The sequence below is a fragment of the Antechinus flavipes genome, chromosome 4 (assembly GCF_016432865.1).
Source record: "Antechinus flavipes isolate AdamAnt ecotype Samford, QLD, Australia chromosome 4, AdamAnt_v2, whole genome shotgun sequence".
NCBI classification, from domain to species: Eukaryota; Metazoa; Chordata; class Mammalia; order Dasyuromorphia; family Dasyuridae; genus Antechinus; species Antechinus flavipes.
Genome location: NC_067401.1, coordinates 260,317,358 through 260,336,909, shown reverse-complemented (window position 1 = coordinate 260,336,909; position 19,552 = coordinate 260,317,358). Strand labels below are relative to the sequence as shown.

General features: G+C 33.1%; 1 protein-coding gene across 2 annotated transcripts in view; it reads left to right on the top strand.

The window, feature by feature from the left end:
* RNGTT (RNA guanylyltransferase and 5'-phosphatase) overlaps nt 1–19,552 on the top strand; it is a 320,433-nt gene that overhangs the window by 53,621 nt on the left and 247,260 nt on the right. For both annotated transcript variants that reach the window (XM_051997380.1, XM_051997381.1), the window contains exon 9: nt 14,726–14,861. In XM_051997380.1, coding sequence (XP_051853340.1) covers nt 14,726–14,861 — 136 coding nt within the window. The remainder of the gene's footprint in view (nt 1–14,725; nt 14,862–19,552) is intronic.

Here is a 19,552-nt window from a genome sequence, read left to right as displayed (position 1 = left end):
TTCATTTAAAGACATTATACTCACTAACTTACCAAAAGTGTCCATTACACAAAACATGGTTAAGTCATTTTACTTTTTAAGCATTTCTTTGAAATAGTAAGACTGTTTGGTATTTAATTTGTATCATCACTTCATTATCTTATAGAACATGATAAAATATTTTTAAAAGGAAATTTTTCTTTTAAGAAGCAGTAGAAAATGAGAAATTAATATTAGATCTTGAAATCCCTTAATGTGTGGAATATAAGTGACATTCAAAATATGATCATAAGATTAAAAAGGTGAAGACCTGAATGGTAGAGTCATTAGAGACATTTTGATATGAGGACAAAAGCATCAGATTTCAAGTAAAAAGATTGCAATTTGAATTTTGGCTCTGCTACTTACTTACTGGAAAGCTTTAGGTTTTTGCTGCTCAGTTTCTTTATCCATTAAATGAGGGAACATGTGACCATGGGCAAGTCACTTAACTTGTTTTAGCCTCAATAGTTTTCTCATTTATAAACTATAAAATGACTATTGAGAACATAAATATGATAACATACAAAAAGGTCTTTGCAACCTTGAAGTACTCTGTAAATGCTAAACATTATTATGAAAAAACAGACTGATTCAAGGTTTCAGAGCACTTAATATACTTATGAAGCATATTTTCCATTTTTATTTTTGGTAGAAGAGAAGACTTGCACATAAAAAGGTTTATGTAACATACCTATGATCATATCTTTTAATTATTAGAGGCAGAATTCAAATCTAATGTCTCCCTTGGCTTGAAGCCTAGGTCTGTTTTCATTATACTAAGCTGCCTCTCTGAAATATAGTCATAGAGTGTAATACAATAAAAATGGAAGGAAATAATGATATATTACCAAAAAGTGCAAGTCTGTTATGTTAAGATTGGACTGGACCCATGTCAACTTTAGATCTCTGATCCAATAATCTAACATGGAAACTAAAAATATTACAGAGTATTGCATAAGTTCAAAATGAAATTAACAAAATTTCAGATTAGCTTAACAGTACAGTTAATGTTTGACAAATCTATGGTATGTAGCCAGTGTCGTATGAAGTTCCATAGTATTGAATCTAGTTTTGAATTCTGGAATCCCCTAACTTTGTTTTTTTTTTTTTTTTTTTTTTTTTTTTAAATAACTTTTTATTGACAGAACCCATGCCAAGATAATTTTTTACAGCATTATCCCTTGCACTCACTTCTATTCCGATTTTTCCCCTCCTTCCCTCCACCTCCCTCCCCCAGATGGCAAGCAGTCCTTTACATGTTGAGTAGGTTACAGTATATCCTAGATACAATATATGTGTGCAGAGCCGAATAGTTTTCTTGTTGCACAGGGAGAATTGGATTCAGAAGGTATAAATAACCTGGGAAGAAAAACAAAAATGCAAGCAGTTTATATTCATTTCCCAGTGTTCTTTCTTTGGGTGTAGCTGCTTCTGTTCATCCTTGATCAATTGAAACTGAATTTGCTCTCTTTATCGAAGAGATCCACTTCTATCAGAATACATCCTCACATACAGTATCGTTGTTGAGGTATATAATGATTCATATCTTTTGATCATTTATCAATTGGGGAATGGCTCTTGTGTTTTTTTTTTTTGTTTGTTTGTTTTTTTTTAATAAGTTTGACTCAATGCCCTATACCTTTGAGAAATGAATGCCTTCATTAGAGAAACTTGCTTCAAAATTATTTTCGTAATTACTAACTGTATTTCCTAACTTTTATTCTATTTTCTCTTTTACTCTATCTTTCCCTTCTATTACCCTCCCCCCCTTCAGGGTATCCCCTTCTCTTCTTTCCTGCAAAGTAAGAGATTTTTATACCCATATTGAGTGTTTCTGTCATTTCCTTTTTGAGCCAATTATGATGAAAATAAGGATTGCATATTCCCTCTCCCTTCCCTTTTCCTTCTTCCCCTACACTTTCTTGATTGTTTTGTGGCAGGTAACCTATACCATTCCACTTTTCCCTTTCATTTTCTCCCAGTTCATTCCTCTGTCATTTTTAATTGAAATTTAAAAAAAGATATTATCCCTTCATTTTCAATTCACATCTGTGCCCTTAGTCTTATATATGCTCCTTTTAACTACCATAATAATGTAAAATTTCTCATGCGTTACAAGTATCATTCCATATAGGAATGTAAATAAGTACATTTTGTTAAGTCCCTTATTATGTCCCTTTCCTGATTACTTACTAATATTTCTCTTGAGTCCTGTTTTTGAAAATCAAATTTTCTATTCGCTTCTGGTCTTTTCATCATGAGTACTTGAAAATCCTTTACATCATTTAATGTTCACTTGCCCCCTGAAAGATTATACACAATTTTGTTGGGTATGTAATTCTTGGTTATAATCCTAGCTCCATTGCTCTCTGGAATATCATATTCCAAGTCCTCTGATCCTTTATTATTGAAGTTGCTAAGTCTTATTCTGATTATGGCTCCATTGTTTCTGAATACTTGCAATAATTTTCCTTGATCTGGGAATTGCAGAATTTGATTATATTACTCCTGGAAGTTTTCATCTTGGGGTCTCTTTCAGGAGGTGCTCAGGGTATTCTTTCATTTTCTTTTTTATCTTCTGGTTTTAGACTATCAGGACACTTTTCCCAGATAATTTCTTGAAAGATGATGTCTTAAGAGACTCTTTTTTTTATTATGATTTTCAAATAGAAAAATAATTTTAAAATGATTTCTCCTGGATCTGTTTTCCACGTTATTTTTGTTTTTCCAATGAGATATTTCGTACTGTTTTCTATTTTTTTTATACTTTTGGGTTTTTTTTAAAATTGTATCATGATTTCTCACAAAGTTATTAGCTTCTATTTGTTCAATTCTAATTTAAGGGATTATTTTCCTCAGTGAGTTTTTATATCTCCTTTGGCCAGTTTTGCTTTTTAAGGAATTTTTCTACTTATTAGCTTTTTGTAATAACTTTTGCATCACTCTCATTTCTCTTCTCAACACTTTATCTCTTTTACTTGATTTTTCAAGGTCTCTTTTGATCTTTTCCATGGCCTGAGCCCAATTCTTATTTTTCTTGGAGGCTTTAGATGTAAGAGCTTTGAGTTTATCATCCTTTGAATGTGCATTTTGATCTTCCTTATCACCATAGTAGCTTTCTATGGTCAGATTCTTTGTTCTTTGCTCATTTTCCCAGCCCAATGCTCATCTTTTAATTCTTTATTAAAGTAGGCCTTTGTTTCCAAGAGAAATGGTGTAGTGTTCTTTGCTTCAGGGGTTTTTGTAACTCTTTTTAGATATCCTTCTAAGTACCCACTTCTACCTATATCTGATATGGGCAAAGCAACAGAGTCCTCCTGCAATACCATAAAAAAAGCCCCTGCAATCTCTCTCTGACCAACCTTTTGGCCCTCACCTCTGTGTTGAGATCTGCAGAAGCTACTGCTGTCACTGTGGTTGTTGTGGTTGTGGTTGCTGTTACTAATTTCTGCCTCTGCCACAGTGCTGCTGCTTCATCTGTTGATTCGGTGGCTCTCAAAGCCCACTCCTGGTTTTCTGGGGTTCTCTCATACCCTACTGTTGCCCTTCGAAATCTTCCTTGGTGTCTATGGGCTGAAGATCACTGCCATTGGCATGACCTGGAAGGTCATGAGCTGCTCCTGGCTTCCTAGGGCCCAGTCTTACTGAGATTGCACTTTAGACCCATCCCAAAGCAAGAGACCCCTCATGTTGAACTTCCAAGTCGCCTTTGGTTTGAAAATTGTTCCACTCTGTCTTTTTGTGGGTTCTGATGCTCTAAAATTTATTTAGAGTCATCATTTAATTTGGAGAGTATTTGGAGAGGTTTGGTGGAGAGCTTAGGTGAGTTCCTGCCTTTACTCTACCATTTTGGCTCTGCCTCTTTTGAATATTTTTATACTTAAAGAAAACAAGTATGATATCAAATTTTCTCTGAACCAACTATGATTTTTGGGCTTCAGAAATGTCTAGAAAAGAGCAATATCATTAATAATTTTGGAGAACTGTTAATGAGGTGTTGAGGAGTCGGATGCTAAGATATTTTAATGTTATCTTATGGCTTGTAAGACATTGGTTATGAAAATTTATAGCCAATCATGTGTTGATGTATCTCCAAAAATTGTAAGTTGTCCAACACTCTCATGATGAACTTGGCACATAGAGCATCACCATGTCTCTACTTAAAATCTTTTTATTTTTGTGTGATCCCCAGAACCAAAATGAGACACTGGATGCATAATATCAATGGAAGAAAATAGATCAAATTAATCTTACTTTTTGTCAGCTACTCAGTTAATAAACATTTGTTGAATTTCTCATATGTGGCAGGCACACTGTGATACGTACTGGAAACACAAAGAAAGGTAAAACACATTCCCTTCTCTCAAGGAACTCATAATCTAATGGGGGAGACAACATAGAAATAACTGTGCAAATAGGAAAAATTGGAAGAATTAATTGGTATTGGTAAAGATTTCCTTCAGAAGGTAATAGACTTGAAGGAATCCAGGGAAAGCAAGAGATTGAGATGAGATGGAATAGAGTTCCAGGTCACTTTCTAGTAAAAATTCCCAGAATCAGATGATGAACCACAAGGAGGATGGTGTCACCATATCACAGAAGATATGGTGAATGGGAAGGATGTAAGATGTCAGAAGATTAGAAACGTGGAGGTGAGGACACTTGTGGCAGAGAAACTACCTGGTAAACTATCAGTAGTCTAGGCATAAAGTGATAAAGACTTGTACCAAAGTAGTGACAGTATAACAGGAGAGACAAGGGCACATGTAGAGATGTGATGAAGGTAAAATCATAATAGGCCTTAGCTAAAGATCAGATATGGTGGGTGAGAGTAAGGAGTTTAGGATGGCATATAGATTGTGAACTTAGATGATTGGAAGGGTGATGGTACTTTAGACCTTAATATAAGAGTCTATGAAGAAGGGAGAATTTGGGGCAGGAAGATAATGAATACATTTTCTTTTTTTTTTCCCCTCTATTATTTTTTATTTTTATTATTATTATAACTTTTTATTGACAGAACCCATACCTGGGTAATTTTTTACAACATTATCCCTTGCACTCGACTTCTGTTCCGACTTTTCCCCTCACTCCCTTCACCCCCTCCCCCAGATGGCAAGCAGTCCTATACATGTTAAATATGTCACAGTATATCCTAGATACAATATATGTGTGCAGAACCGAACAGTTCTCTTATTGCACAGGAAGAATTGGATTCAGAAGGTAAAAATAACCTGGGAAGAAAAACAAAAATGCAAACAGTTTACATTCATTTCCCAGTGTTCTTTCTTTGGGTGTAGCTGCTTCTGTCCATCATTGTTCAGTTGAAACTGAGTTAGATCTCTTTGTCAAAGAAATCCACTTCCATCAGAATACATCCTCACATACAGTATCGTTGTTGAAGTATATAATCATCTGCTGGTTCTGCTCATTTCACTTAGCATCAGTTCATGTAAGTCTCGCCAGTCCTCTCTGTATTCATCCTGCTGGTCATTCCTTACAGAACAATAATATTCCATAACATTCATATACCACAATTTACCCAACCATTCTCCAGTTGATGGGCATCCATTCATTTTCCAGTTTCTAGCCACTACAAACAGGGCTGCTACAAATATTTTGGCACAAACAGGTCCCTTTCCCTTCTTTAGTATTTCTTTGGGAATATAAGCCCAGAAGTAACACTGCTGGATCAAAGGGTATGCACAGTTTGATAACTTTTTGGGCATAATTCCAGATTGTTCTCCAGAATGGTTGGATTTGTTCACAACTCCACCAACAATGCATCAGTGTCCCAGTTTTCCCGCATCCCCTCCAACATTCATCATTATTTTTTCCTGTCATCTTAGCCAATCTGACAGGTGGGTAGTGGTATTTCAGAGTTGTCTTAATTTGCATTTCTGTGATCAATAGTGATTTGGAACACTATTTTAAATTAAAAAAAAATTTATGGATTGTCATGCCCAAAAAGATTTATTACCAGGTGGTCAACTTAGTGATGTATCTCTATATAAATTAGAAAAAGATATAGTCTGTTACTAGTACCACATTCCAAGTTTTTTCAATATGATACCATACTGCCACATCTTATTCTTTTATTATTATAGCCTTTGAGGATCTGATATTACCTCTATGCCATGTTGAACCATTTCCTTGAAGATATTTAGGACATGTACTGTTCTTTCCTTTAGTCTGAAAAGTGAGATTTGCTATATGCCTTTCTCTAAGGTGTCAACATTTTTTTTCCTCATTTAATTAGTTTTAAATTTAATTAGTTCCTTATTTAATTAGTTTTAAAAATCATTTTTCCTATTTTATATCTGTTTTTCCTGAGTTTTATTTATGTTTATTGGTGGGAATTTTCTGTGAGAATGCATAAAATATTTTTGTTGGATATACAAAAACTTTGCCTTAATCTGCATTGAATAAATTATATCGTATCTATTGTAGATAATATTATATGCATTGCTGTAGAAAACTTGTGATTTTTTTCTTCTTTATATACAGTATTAACGTAAGATCATAGATTTAGAGCTGGAAGAGACTTTAGAAATCAGTACCTGTTTTATAGATGAAAAAACCGAGAACCCTGGGAAGGGAAATATTTTGGTAGTAATTAATGGAACTGCCCCTTCAAATCCAAGTCTTTTAATTTAGAATCTAGCATTCTTTCCATTTTATTGTATTGCATCTTGGGTGATAGTCCTGTGAGGGCAATATCTGAGTCTTTGCATATCCTTTAGAATCTGGCATAATGCTCTGTACTTAGGAGGTGTTTGCTGAATAAAGGGAGAAATGAGTAATGATTAATCATAAAATATCACTGTAATTCACAAAATATTTTTCATACAAACCTGTGAATTTGGTAGCCCTGTTTTAAAGTTGAGAAAATTGAGACTGAATAGTTAATTTATATGTATAAAATTGCATAGCTAGTAGTAGGTAAATAATAACAATGTGTTAAAAAAATTAACCTGTTTTATAGTTCTAGAACCTTTCAAAGAAAATGTTGGTTTTTCCTGTTTGGTAAGAATAAAATTTATTAGAATAAGATTTTTGAATGTTCCATATATTAGCAGAAAATTGTTGTTAAATTTAATATCTAGTGTAATGAGTCATTACTTGTATAATGTGGGATGCAGTTGTCATTGAAGGCAATTATCTACAGAATTAGTGAATATCCTTTAATGTGTAAAATAGTTGCCTTTTCTATGCTCTTATTTTGTGCTTTTAGATATTCTAAAATAATGAAGAAATGTTTTCATATATTCCTGTACATTCTTTCTTCAACATGAAATAGCTCATCACTTATCAAAAAATTCATATAACAAAGAGGGAGGAGAGGTCTGCAGTGATTAGAGATTAGACAAAATCAGAATGCAGAAATTGTTTTGTTCAAAGTCTGAAAAATGTATTTGGTTTTTTTTTTTTTTTAATTTTTTTTTAAATTTTTATTTTAAATTTTTATTTAATAATTACTTTATAGTGACAGAATCCATGCCAGGGTAATTTTTTTTTTTTTTTTACAACATTATCCTTTGCACTCGTTTCTGTTCCAATTTTTTTCCCCTCCCTCCCTCCACCCCCTCCCCTAGATGGCAAGCAGTCCTTTATATGTTGGATATGTTGCAGTATATCCTAGATACAATATATGTTTGCAGAACTGAACAGTTCTCTTGTTGCATAGGGAGAATTGGATTCAGAAGGTATAAATAACCCGGGAAGAAAAACAAAAATGCAGATAGTTCACATTCGTTTCCCAGTGTTCTTTCTTTGGGTGTAGCTGCTTTTGTCCGTCATTTATCAATTGAAACTGAGTTAGGTCTCTTTGTCAAAGAAATCCACTTCCATCAAAATATGTCCTCATACATTATCATTGTTGAAGTGTATACTGATCTGGTTCTGCTCATTTCACTTAGCATCAGTTCATGTAAGTCTCTCCAGTCCTCTCTGTATTCATCCTGCTGGTCATTTCTTACAGAACAATAATATTCCATAACATTCATATACCACAATTTACCCAGCCATTCTCCAATTGATGGGCATCCATTCATTTTCCAGTTTCTAGCCACTACAAATAGGGCTGCTACAAACATTTTGGCACATACAGGTCCTTTTCCCTTCTTTAGTATTTCTTTGGGATATAAGCCCAATAGAAACACTGCTGGATCAAAGGGTATGCACAATTTGATAATTTTTTGGGCATAATTCCAGATTGCTCTCCAGAATGGTTGGATTCGTCCACAACTCCACTAACAATGCATTAGTGTCCCAGGTTTCCCGCATCCCCTCCAACATTCATCATTATTTTTTCCTGTCATCTTAGCCAATCTGACAGGTGTGTAGTGGTATCTCAGAGTTGTCTTAATTTGCATTTCTCTGATCAATAATGATTTGGAACACTCTTTCATATGAGTGGTAATAGTTTCAATTTCATCCTCTGAAAATTGTCTGTTCATATCCTTTGACCATTTATCAATTGGAGAATTGAAAAATGTATTTGTAAAAGAACGTTTGGTTGATAGGTTGTTGACTTTGTATTCTAAGAGGACCAAAATGACATAACTATGTTGAGGTCATGAGAACAATGCTTCTGACTGGCTAATCAAATCCATATAAGCATTTGTTTATTAATGCTACTGTGTACCAAGCATTGTGCTAAGTGTGGGGGAGGAAGGAGTTGGAAAGGAAGAAAGAGGATAAAAAAGCAAAAAAACAGAAGTGATACTTAATAGTTGATTTCTCTTAGTTTCTGTCAGTTCAAAATTCTTTTGTCTATAATGCTTATTTTCTTTCTTTCTTTCTTTTTTTTTAATAGCTTTTAATTTACAAGTTATATGCATGGGTAATTTTACAGCATTGACAATTGCCAAACCTTTTGTTCCAATTTTTCCCCTCCTCTTCCCATCCCCTCCCCTAGATGGCAGGATGACCAATACATGTTAAATATATTAAAGTATAAATTAAATCCAAAATAAGTATACACGAACTGTTATTTTTCTGTACAAAAAGAATTGGACTCTGAAATATCGTACAATTAGCCTGTGAAGGAAATCCAAAATGCAGGCAGGCAAAATATAAGGATTGGGAATTCAATGTAATGGTTCTGGTCATCTCCCAGAGTTCTTTTGCTGGGTGTAACTGGTTCAGTTCATTACTGCTCCATTGGAACTGATTTAGTTCATCTCATTGCTGAAGATGGCCAGATCCATCAGAATTGATCATCATATAGTATTGTTGTTGAAGTATACAATGATCTCCTGGCCCTACTCATTTCACTCAGCATCAGTTCATGTAAGTCTCTCCAGCCTTTCTGAAATCATCCTGTTGGTCATTTCTTGCTGAACAATAATATTCCATAATATTCATATACCACAATTTATTTAACCATTCTCCAATTGATGGGCATCTACTCAGTTTCCAGTTTCTGGCCACTACAAAGAGGGCTGCCACAAATTACAATAACTTATTTTCTATTAATTGATAAAGTATTGTGTAATTTCGATAAATTGTTGTCATGTCTATTAATGTGTCAGTGAAAATATTTTATTTCAGAAATTATACTCTCATCAAGTTAGTTCATGGAGTAGAATAAAGTACAGTACTTCAGTGTGTTCTAAATTTTGTTATTATTAATTAGTACTTTTGTTACTTTTGTGAAATTTCCTTATGTAGGTTCCAAGAGTAATCCTTTTTATTTTGAATTCTTCTAAGTAGCAAATTACATATTGATTTTAGCATAATTTTATTTCAGATATTTCTGTCATTGTGCTTGTTTGTTACTTTTCACTGATAATATTGATACTTGATTTAAGAATGATGAGAACTAACAAATATTGTAAGCATAAACCAAGTTATGATTTTATTGGTTTTGTCTTTTAATCTGTATAATTAAAATTTTATTTGAGGAAAAAGTCATTTTATTTGGTTTATGTCTACTTTCTAATTTTATATATCATTTAGAAAATGTACTTATTCTCATTTATCAAATTATTTAATGATGTTTTATCATGGTCAATTTAATGATATATTATGGTTTTTTATTTCTTTGAAAGACCTACTACAAATATTATACGATATCTTCAAGCAGGTTAAAAATTATTTTCTGAGAGCATAATATTTTAATTGCAGTTTAGTTTTAATTTTGGACCTTGCTATCAGTAAATTAGGTGTTTTACATTTGATAGAAGTAAAAATCATAAAAAGGCAAAAAGTAATTGGCAGAAGTAAAACTTAAATTTGATATTGTATTTAGCTTTCATGAAAGTAAAGGATTTGAGTATAGGTACGTAAAGTCATGTGTCATTTGTAGTTTGTTCACATGGAAAATCACAAGAGTATAACATCATAGATATTCTATCATAGAATTTCATGAAATATCATAATAATTAAGAGTAATAAAATTTATTGGTGCTTAGAGTAATGTACCCTGTGGTCTTGTGCTTATAGGGAAGCGCAGTATCATTATAAGCTCCTGTGCTTACAGGAAAGCAAGTACTGATCATTCAGATCAGTAACATTGAAATATTTCTTCAGGAGACACAAAATTGTTTAATTGTTTATAGAGACTCAGTTTGTCTCATGAACCACTTTAATTATAATTTTGCCACCTTTGCTATATCAATTGTTATGATCCACGTTTTCATCACAACAAAAATAAGGGAACAGTAGACTGGACAGTGAATTAGATTTTGTGTAGATATTTAAACATTTGCCCATTTCTGTTATTTAATTGTTGTTGATATCTGATTTTGGGTCTCTAAAAGTCATTGTTGGAAAAGAGGTACTGTTAAGAGTGCAAAGAAGTAAACTAAATTGAGACGATGTAGTGTTTCCAGATTGCAAGGCCAAGAGGCTTTTATGGTTTAAAGCAAATTTTTAACTCCTCTGCTAAATGTTTTATTACTAAAAAACCTTACTGTTTAAAAATTCTATAAATAAACACAGAAAAAAATCCCCTAATTCCATGATGATTTCTCTCTCTCTTTCTTGTTTCTTACTTTTTCAAACTTGGTTGACTCCTGGGCTAACGGTGTTGAATCTGTGGAGAAAAGAGGTGGTCCATGCTAGAGATTTTAGTATATAGTTTGGGCAGGAAAACATGTGGAATGATCATTAGATGGAGAATTATTTCATTTAACGCAAGAATTTTATTTCAGTACACTGAATGTAGTTCGGGATACTATGCAAGTGTAGTTTGTAGACAGCACATAGTCCCTGTTTTTAGCTCTCCTGGAGTTCATGCAGTCCACTAGGTGGAATAAAACACAAGCACAGCTCTCTGTAATATGCAGTATTGCAAAACTATATAGCATATATGGGCTATGGGATAAAAACCTTTCCATCATGGAAAATCAGAGTCTGTGAGTTATTGCATTAAATTTGGATTTTAAAGGATGGTTAAATTTTTTTTTTTTTTACTTGTCATTATATAACAAAAAAGATGAAAGTACCGTGCTTTGATCCATATATGGTTCTCCCTCTGGATGCATTTGACTCTTTCCATCACAAGTCTATTGGATTTGCTTTGAATCACTACATTGTTGAGAAGAGCCAAGTCATCACATTTGATCATGACATAATCTTGTTATTACTGTGTACAGTACTGTGTACTGGTTCTGCATCAATTCATGTAGATCTTTTTAGGCTTTTCTGAAATCAGTCTGCTCATCATTTTTTAATAGAACAATAATATTCCATTATATCCATATACCATAACTTATTCAGCCATTTCCCACTCAATATCCACTCACTGGGCATCCACTTAATATCCAGAGAGAAAGATTTTCTAAGTTTTCAGTGGAATAACTTGAGACGTTGTAATAATACTATCTAGCATTTCTACTGGAATAATGTAAATAATATTTGGTATATACATTTTCAAAATATATTGTAGGTTGAATACATTACAAATTACAAATACTTCCTAGAACACCAATTTTTAATGTAATAGGATTTTTTTTGTCAAAGGAGTTATTATTAAGTGAATACAAAATTTCTCAGCTGCATCCTCTTGGGTTACTGCAGCTGAAGGTACAAGGTCATTTTTGATTTTCTTCAGAGAATATCTTGATACTGGAGATTGGAATAATCAACACTCAGTAAACATTTATTAATGCTTAATAACCTGCTATCTGCTAGACACTGTTAAGTATGGGATATAAATCCTACCCCCTCCCTCTGCCAAAAAAAAAAAAAAAAAAAAAGATAGTCCCTTTTGTCAAACAACTTTCAAGACAATACAGAGAAAAGTGAAGAAGGTGAATACCAGATGGATAAGAGCATGGTAGAGAAGTCACAGATGACCATAATAGTGCAGCTGGGTGAGAAATGAAGAGAATATGAGCTCAGCTCCCTACTTAAATAGAGATTTTGAGCTTCATAGCCACATCCTTCACTCAGAAGGTAGTTAGTTATGAGGTGGAGTACCAAGGTTAAAGAGATCTTTCCAGATGATGGTTTTCCCCCAAAAAAACTTCCTGGAGCATGGTAGAGAAGTCAGATATTCCAGAGTACTGCAGCCAGAAAAGAAATCAAAACTCATTCTCAGCTGGGCTCCCTTCTTAAATGGAGATTTTGTAGTTCATGACAATAGCTTTCAATCAAAATAGAAATTCCTTCTCTTTTCTATCCTGTTTTTTCACTCTTTAGTCTTTGCACTTTAGTTGCAGAACTGAAATTAGTTGCAGAACAGTCAGTAGACATAGTAAAAGGGAAATGTGGTGTTTTAAAATGTCAGGGTACCTTTTGTTTCAAAGAAAGACCTGGCAGTTTCTCCGCAAGACAATTCCTAAATACTATGTCCTTTGTGACTCTGGTTTTAAAAGCATCTCTGTCACCTCATCTAAATAGAAGGATTACTTTTCTATATGAATATTAAAATTAGGTCATTTAATGTCTTGCAAGGATATAGTTGGTCATTTTTTGTCCACGTGTATCTAAGCTTGTATGTCTTAAAAAAAAAAACAACACAACACTTGGTATTGGCTAAAATAACATCAGTTTTGTGTTAAAAAAATATTGATATGACTCTTCAGAAGTAGTTTTTAGTAGTTATTTAGCAAAACAAATTATTGCTGTAAATTTTAAGATAATCCGAATTAATGTCATAGAAGAAATTTGATGTTGAGGATAAAATGAAATTCCTACAACTCATTTAAAAAAAATCTATTCTAGATTTTAAAAGATTGTGTTTGAAAGTTAAATTATGTTCTTGAAAAATATTATCTTTTCCACTGATATAATTTGTAGGTTCATTATTTTTATATTACTTTAACCCGTCTGTGTTAAAAATTTAATCCAGTTAAATCTGTTGGTTTAATCTAAACATCTTTTATTTTTAAATTTTCCTTATTTTTATAAATTTGACAAGCATCAACAATTACAATTATTTTATTTAAAAAGAACAGAAAAAAGAATTGTATGTAAAGCTATCAATGTGTTGTTATTTACAACTTCTTTTTTAATGCCATACTTGTAATACTGAAACACTTGTCAGTGTTTTCTTCTGAACTATTTTCTTGTGTTTATGATGTTCTTTTTTTGCCTTTAAAAAATCATTCACATAACTCTTATTCTGAAATAAAAAATTAAAGCTGTTGCTTATGAGTGTAATCATGCAAAACAAATCCACCTATTAGCTTGCATGCCAAAATACTTCTGAAAATGTATACCTCCTTCAGCATCTCTAGTTGATCACACTGCAAAGGGATGCAAAGCATGGTTCATTATCAATTTTCTGGATTTCTAGTTAGTTCTTGCATTGATTAGAGTTCTTGAGTCTTTCAAACTTATTTTCCCTTTCAGTATTATATAGTTGTGTCAGATATCATTCTTTGTCCTCACTTCACTTTGTTTTAATTGATATAAATTCTCAAATTTCTCTGAATCTCTTTAATAATTTCTTTTTGTTTTACAATGATAAACCATTATATTTATGTACCATAATCTGTTCAATTCATCCCCAAATTGCTAGGTGCCCAGTTTATTTTCAGTTCTTTGTGTACCAAAAATGTTTCTATAAATATATATTTTGTACATATGGATCCTTTCCCACTTTAGTTGATTTCTCTGGAAGCATGTGCTTAGTAGTAGCAGAATTACTAGATTAAAGAATATATACATCTTAAATACTTGCATTTTTTTCCCTCCCAAAATAGTCCATTAATTTGTAGATCTACAACATTACATTAATCTCTCTGTCCTTCTCCAGCCCCTCTGATAGCTGTCATTTTTTTTTTTAATCTTCTTTGCCAGTCTGATAAGTACAACTTAAGAGTTATTTTAATTTGTGTTTCTTTAATTAGTGACTTGGAACATTTTTTTCAGATGGTTGTTAGTACCTTTTTTTCCCCTTTGAAATCTGCCAGCCTCTGTGTGTGCATGTCTGTCTAGTGATCCATCTGTCAAACTCGTTTGACCAATTGTCTATCAAGGAATGGCTCTTAGATTTCTATGTTTATAGAAATTCTCAAAAACTATTGGATAGCAGACCTGTATCAGAGGAATTTATTGCTAAGATTTTTAAAATTAACTTTTCTTTTCTTAATTCTATGTTCATTACTAAGCAAAAAATGTCTTTTTAAAATCTCGGTCATTGTGATTCCAGGTATGTTATAATAGAATGTTATTAACATCTTGTGTAGTGGTTTTTTAAGGTAAAGTGTAACACTTCTCAAATAATTTTTACTACTTCATTTTTCAGGTATATGATGTTGATTGATGGCACAAATGAAGTTTTTATGATAGATAGAGACAATTCAGTCTTTCATGTGTCAAATTTGGAATTCCCCTTCCGTAAAGATCTTCGCATTCATTTGTCTAACACACTTTTGGATGGGGTAAGTTATACTTAACATTTCCTTTGAAATACTGCTGATTTTCTTAATTTGTATCTTAGTAGTCAGTGGTAGTCATAATAATGTGTAATAATTAAAAAGATGACATACAGAAGAACTTAAGATTTGCTAAAATCATTTCTAGGATACACATACTTTGAGCATTAGTGATGGTCATTTAAGAGGGAGCTGATGACTTAATATTTGAAAATACAGGTATTGAATTAGGACGTGGTACTTGAGCTATGTAAACAATATGTACATAAACAATATACACACTTAGTAGCCAATATCCAATAGATAAGTGACCAAGAACAAACAGTTCTCAAAAGAATTGCAGATTCTTAACCATATGAAAGAAGGCTGAAGGCTTCAAAATCACTAACAAGAGAAATGCTAATCTAAGCAGTCTTGACCTTATACTCAGCAAACTGACAAAGATGGAAATAATCAGTGTTGGAGAGATTGTGGGGAAAATAAGCACACTAGTGCAGTGATGTTAAATTCATATAGAAATGGATCTTTGCAGGTTAGATATGAATGTAAAAAGCTACAAATTAACATTTAAATATATATAGTATTTTTTGTTGTTAAACATTTATCAATTACATTTTAATCTAATTCAGACTGTATTTTTGAGTTTGACCCCTTGTGTACCTAGTGCATTGTTAGAACAGTGAATTAAAAAGTTAGAAAAATCGTCACAGGATATTTTCTTGACTTCCCAATGATAAGATTTAGATTTAGGGAACCAAAATGAGATTAAGGTTTCTGGTGTTCAGGGAGTTAAATGATAAAGGCTAGAGGCAGGTTTGGGGTTCAGGGAATCAAATGGAGAGGTTGGCTCCTCTGCACCCCTTTGGGATTTGGTGCAAGGGTAGGGAATTTTGGGGAATCCCCTTCTGACGATGCAGGGATTTTCTGTAAAGGAATTTACAGATCTGAAAACCTAGATTGATAAAAGAGGCTTATTATGGGGATTGGAAGTAAGGTTAGAAATCCTGACAGAGAGGCATAAAGTCTGGTTAGGGAAATAGGTGAGGGCAAAGAGAGGATAGCACTGGAAAAGAATATTCCAGTGGACAGAGGCTCCTTGGCATTGTAAGCATGGCATAGCTGGCATATTTGGAACCCCTGCAAAGAGAGGATTTTAGTTTGGCTTTTTTATATTGAGTGTTCTAGTGGGAGCTAAAGAGAAAAATTGTATACTGTAAAATTAATGTTTGAATTAAATTACAATAAATGAAAGTAAAGCTGTTCTGGACTATGATTTCTTTTTCTGTAATTTAAAAGTAATACAAAGAATTTTAAATATGTCCAATTAAAAGTAATGCAAAATCATGAAATTTGTTTTGCTTCTTGAGAAAATTTTTTTATTGTGTATGAGAATGAAAAGTTCAAATTATTATTCAATTCCCTTTTGTAATATGTGTGGCTGAATGTTTTACCTATATTTTCCATTATCTTATATACGATCAGCTAATAAGCTGGCAAAAGGAATTTATACCTGGAATAAAAGTTACTGTTATGCCATTTTTAATACATTACTAATTATTACTAAGGAAAGATTTTGAAAATTTTCTGAATAGTTGCTAAACTAATTTAATTTACTAAACTTATTGTCAATAGTTGTAATTAACAAACAAATGTCTGTCAGAAACATGATTTTAAATAGATAATAAATGCTACCAAATTGATTATATGCTTTAATAAGCATTGTAGAAAGAAGGGGTAATTGCCATCTACAGATAATTAAAAATTAATTTTTATTATTAATTTTAAACTACTACTCTAGCTCTCATCCCAAATATGAACAAATCATCTCTTTGTCAGAATTGCTAAGAAATATTACTTAATTAACAAATATTTTTCTGAGTTAGAACTTGTGATAGTCCCTGAAAATACAGATTAAATCGAGCAATGTGAGTTCCATATTCACATCTAATCTTGGACTTTTTTGCTTTTTAGCTTGTGAATACTAGTGAGGATTTAGAAATGAAGGACAATGTGTTTGTAACAGAAGAAATACAATGCCAATCATAGAGGTGTGGGTGAGAGATGAGGGACACATGATATTTGAAGGGGGAGTAGATACCAAGCTGTATTCTCAATAGAATCCTCATGTTGTTGTTTGTTATCATTTTCACAGGACTAGTGACATTTTGTGTAATGTTTTGGCTTACTTGTGATTTGGATTTAGGTGTGGCAGAATTGCTCAGTCATCATTCTCTTTTTCATCAGCAGATGTCAGTTATATATTTTTGATTCATTAGTCATGCGATAATCAAATTGACAAGTAGGAGAAAGGTGTAGTAAAGATAGAGAGCTGGCCTAAACCTTGAAGACACAGTGGATTCAAATCTTGTCTGTAATCTATGTTTTAAGATACACATGATGTTAACATGTGGTTTTCTAAGTTAATATATTGGGTGCAGGGAATACAATTTAATGGAATAAGGTGCTCCTTCTTTTTGAGTTTGATACTATTGCACTGAACAATTTTTAAAACATAAATTTTGGACAAGGTGATAAATCTTCACTGGTAGAGAAAGTTTCTTCTTTCTTATACTAATAGAATTGTAGGACCTAACTATCCACATTGATTAGTGGAAACATCAGATTTTTTTGCTAGTCCTCTTTCTATCTTGTTCTTTGACACTTTTCTTCTTTTATTTCTTAATGTTTTAACTTGCTTTGCTTCACTGATTTATTTTGTGTGGTTTGGTACAGTTATGAGTTTACCATAGAACATCCCTTTTTCACAGCTTAGCTTACTCTTTCTATTATTCTGGCAGGTAGATGGCTGTATCTAAGGTTTCACTTAATTGTCTTTTTGAGAAAAATGCATTTAACTCATCATAATTTAAAAGGGACTTACATATTATTGACCATAAATGAATTTTTTTCCTAATAAGAGAACACAAAGTCCATTTTTACATTTTTTATTTTTGCTGCCTTATTAACATAAGGCTTGAGTTTATTAGCATATATGATGATAACAAGGAAAAAGAGATTGGGATTCAAGTGGGCAAATAACCCTGTAAAAATTACATAATTAAAATATATATTTTTGAATGATCTTTAGAGTCATTCTTGCTTTTTCATCATTTAATAAACATGTATTATGTCCCTATTATGTGCCCATCACTGTGCTAAACACTGGGGATACAAAGAAAGGCAAAAGATTGTTCATGTCTTTAAAGGAGTTCACAATTGGAGAAGATTACACATGAAAAGAAGCTGAAAAGTGGAGGAAAGGTGGAAGGAGGATATCTACGGTGGGGCATGATAAAGTGCTGCAGCAGGTACCTGGGCTCTCTCCTTTAATAAAGGAGCTAGGAGGAGCTCTCCAAATGTTCATTCTTTCAGTCAGAAGGGAATGAGGGGTCCAGGGACAAGGGATATTAAGAAGGTATAAGTTTCAAAATTAATGTGATCTTGTAGAAATAGTTTCTGGACCCAGTGATGAAGTCCAGGAGACTGGATGGAGAAATGATGAAATGATTGCCCTCAGTCTTCTGGAAGGAGTATCCACCCCTCCCAGATCTTCTCTCCTCATTCTCCTTTAATCCCCTTCAGTGGGAATGAATAAAGGGCCCTCTAGGGACAAGGAGCTAAGGGGGTATGAATTTTAGAATTGTTGTGATCCTATATGAGAAAAATTTCTGGAGACTATGACAAATCTAGGAGAATTAGCTAGGTTGGAAGTGATATTCAGACATTTCTTTATTTCTAAATCATGGATAGATTGAGAGTTGTCTGGCTTCATGCCGGAATTAGTTAATAAAGTATTTATTATTATTTTTTTAATTTAAATTTTATTTTATTTAATAATAACTTTGTATTGACAGAATCCATGCCAGGGTAATTTTTTACAACATTATCCCTTGCACTCGCTTATGATTCGTTTTTTCCCCTCCTTCCTTCCACCCCCCTCCCCCCCCCAAGATGGCAAGCAGTCCTATATATGTTAAATATGTCACAGTATATCCTAGATACAATACATATTTGCAGAACCGAACAGTTCTCCTGTTGCACAGGGAGAATTGGATTCAGAAGGTAAAAATAACTCGGGAAGAAAATCAAAAATGCAAATAGTTCACATTCGTTTCCCAGTGTTCCTTCTTTGGGTGTAGCTGTTTCTGTCCATCATTTATCCATTGAAACTCAGTTAGGTCTCTTTGTCATAGAAATCCACTTCCATCAGAATACATCCTCATACAATATCGTTGTTGAAGTGTATAATGATCTCCTGGTTCTGCTCATCTCACTTAGCATGGGTCGATGTAGGTCTCTCCAAGCCTCTCTGTATTCATCCTGCTGGTCATTCCTTACAGAGCAATAATATTCCATAACATTCATATACCACAATTTACCCAGCCATTCTCCAATTGATGGGCATCCATTCATTTTCCAGTTTCTACCCACTACAAACAGAGCTGCTACAAACATTTTGGCACATACAGGTCCCTTTCCCTTTTTTAGTATCTCTTTGGGGTATAAGCCCAATAGAAACACTGCTGGATCAAAGGGTATGCACAGTTTGATAACTTTTTGAGCATAGTTCCAAATTGCTCTCCAGAATGGTTGGATTCGTTCACAACTCCACCAACAATGCATCAGTGTCCCCGTTTTCCTGCATCCTCTCCAACATTCATCATTATTTTTTCCTGTCATCTTAGCCAATCTGACAG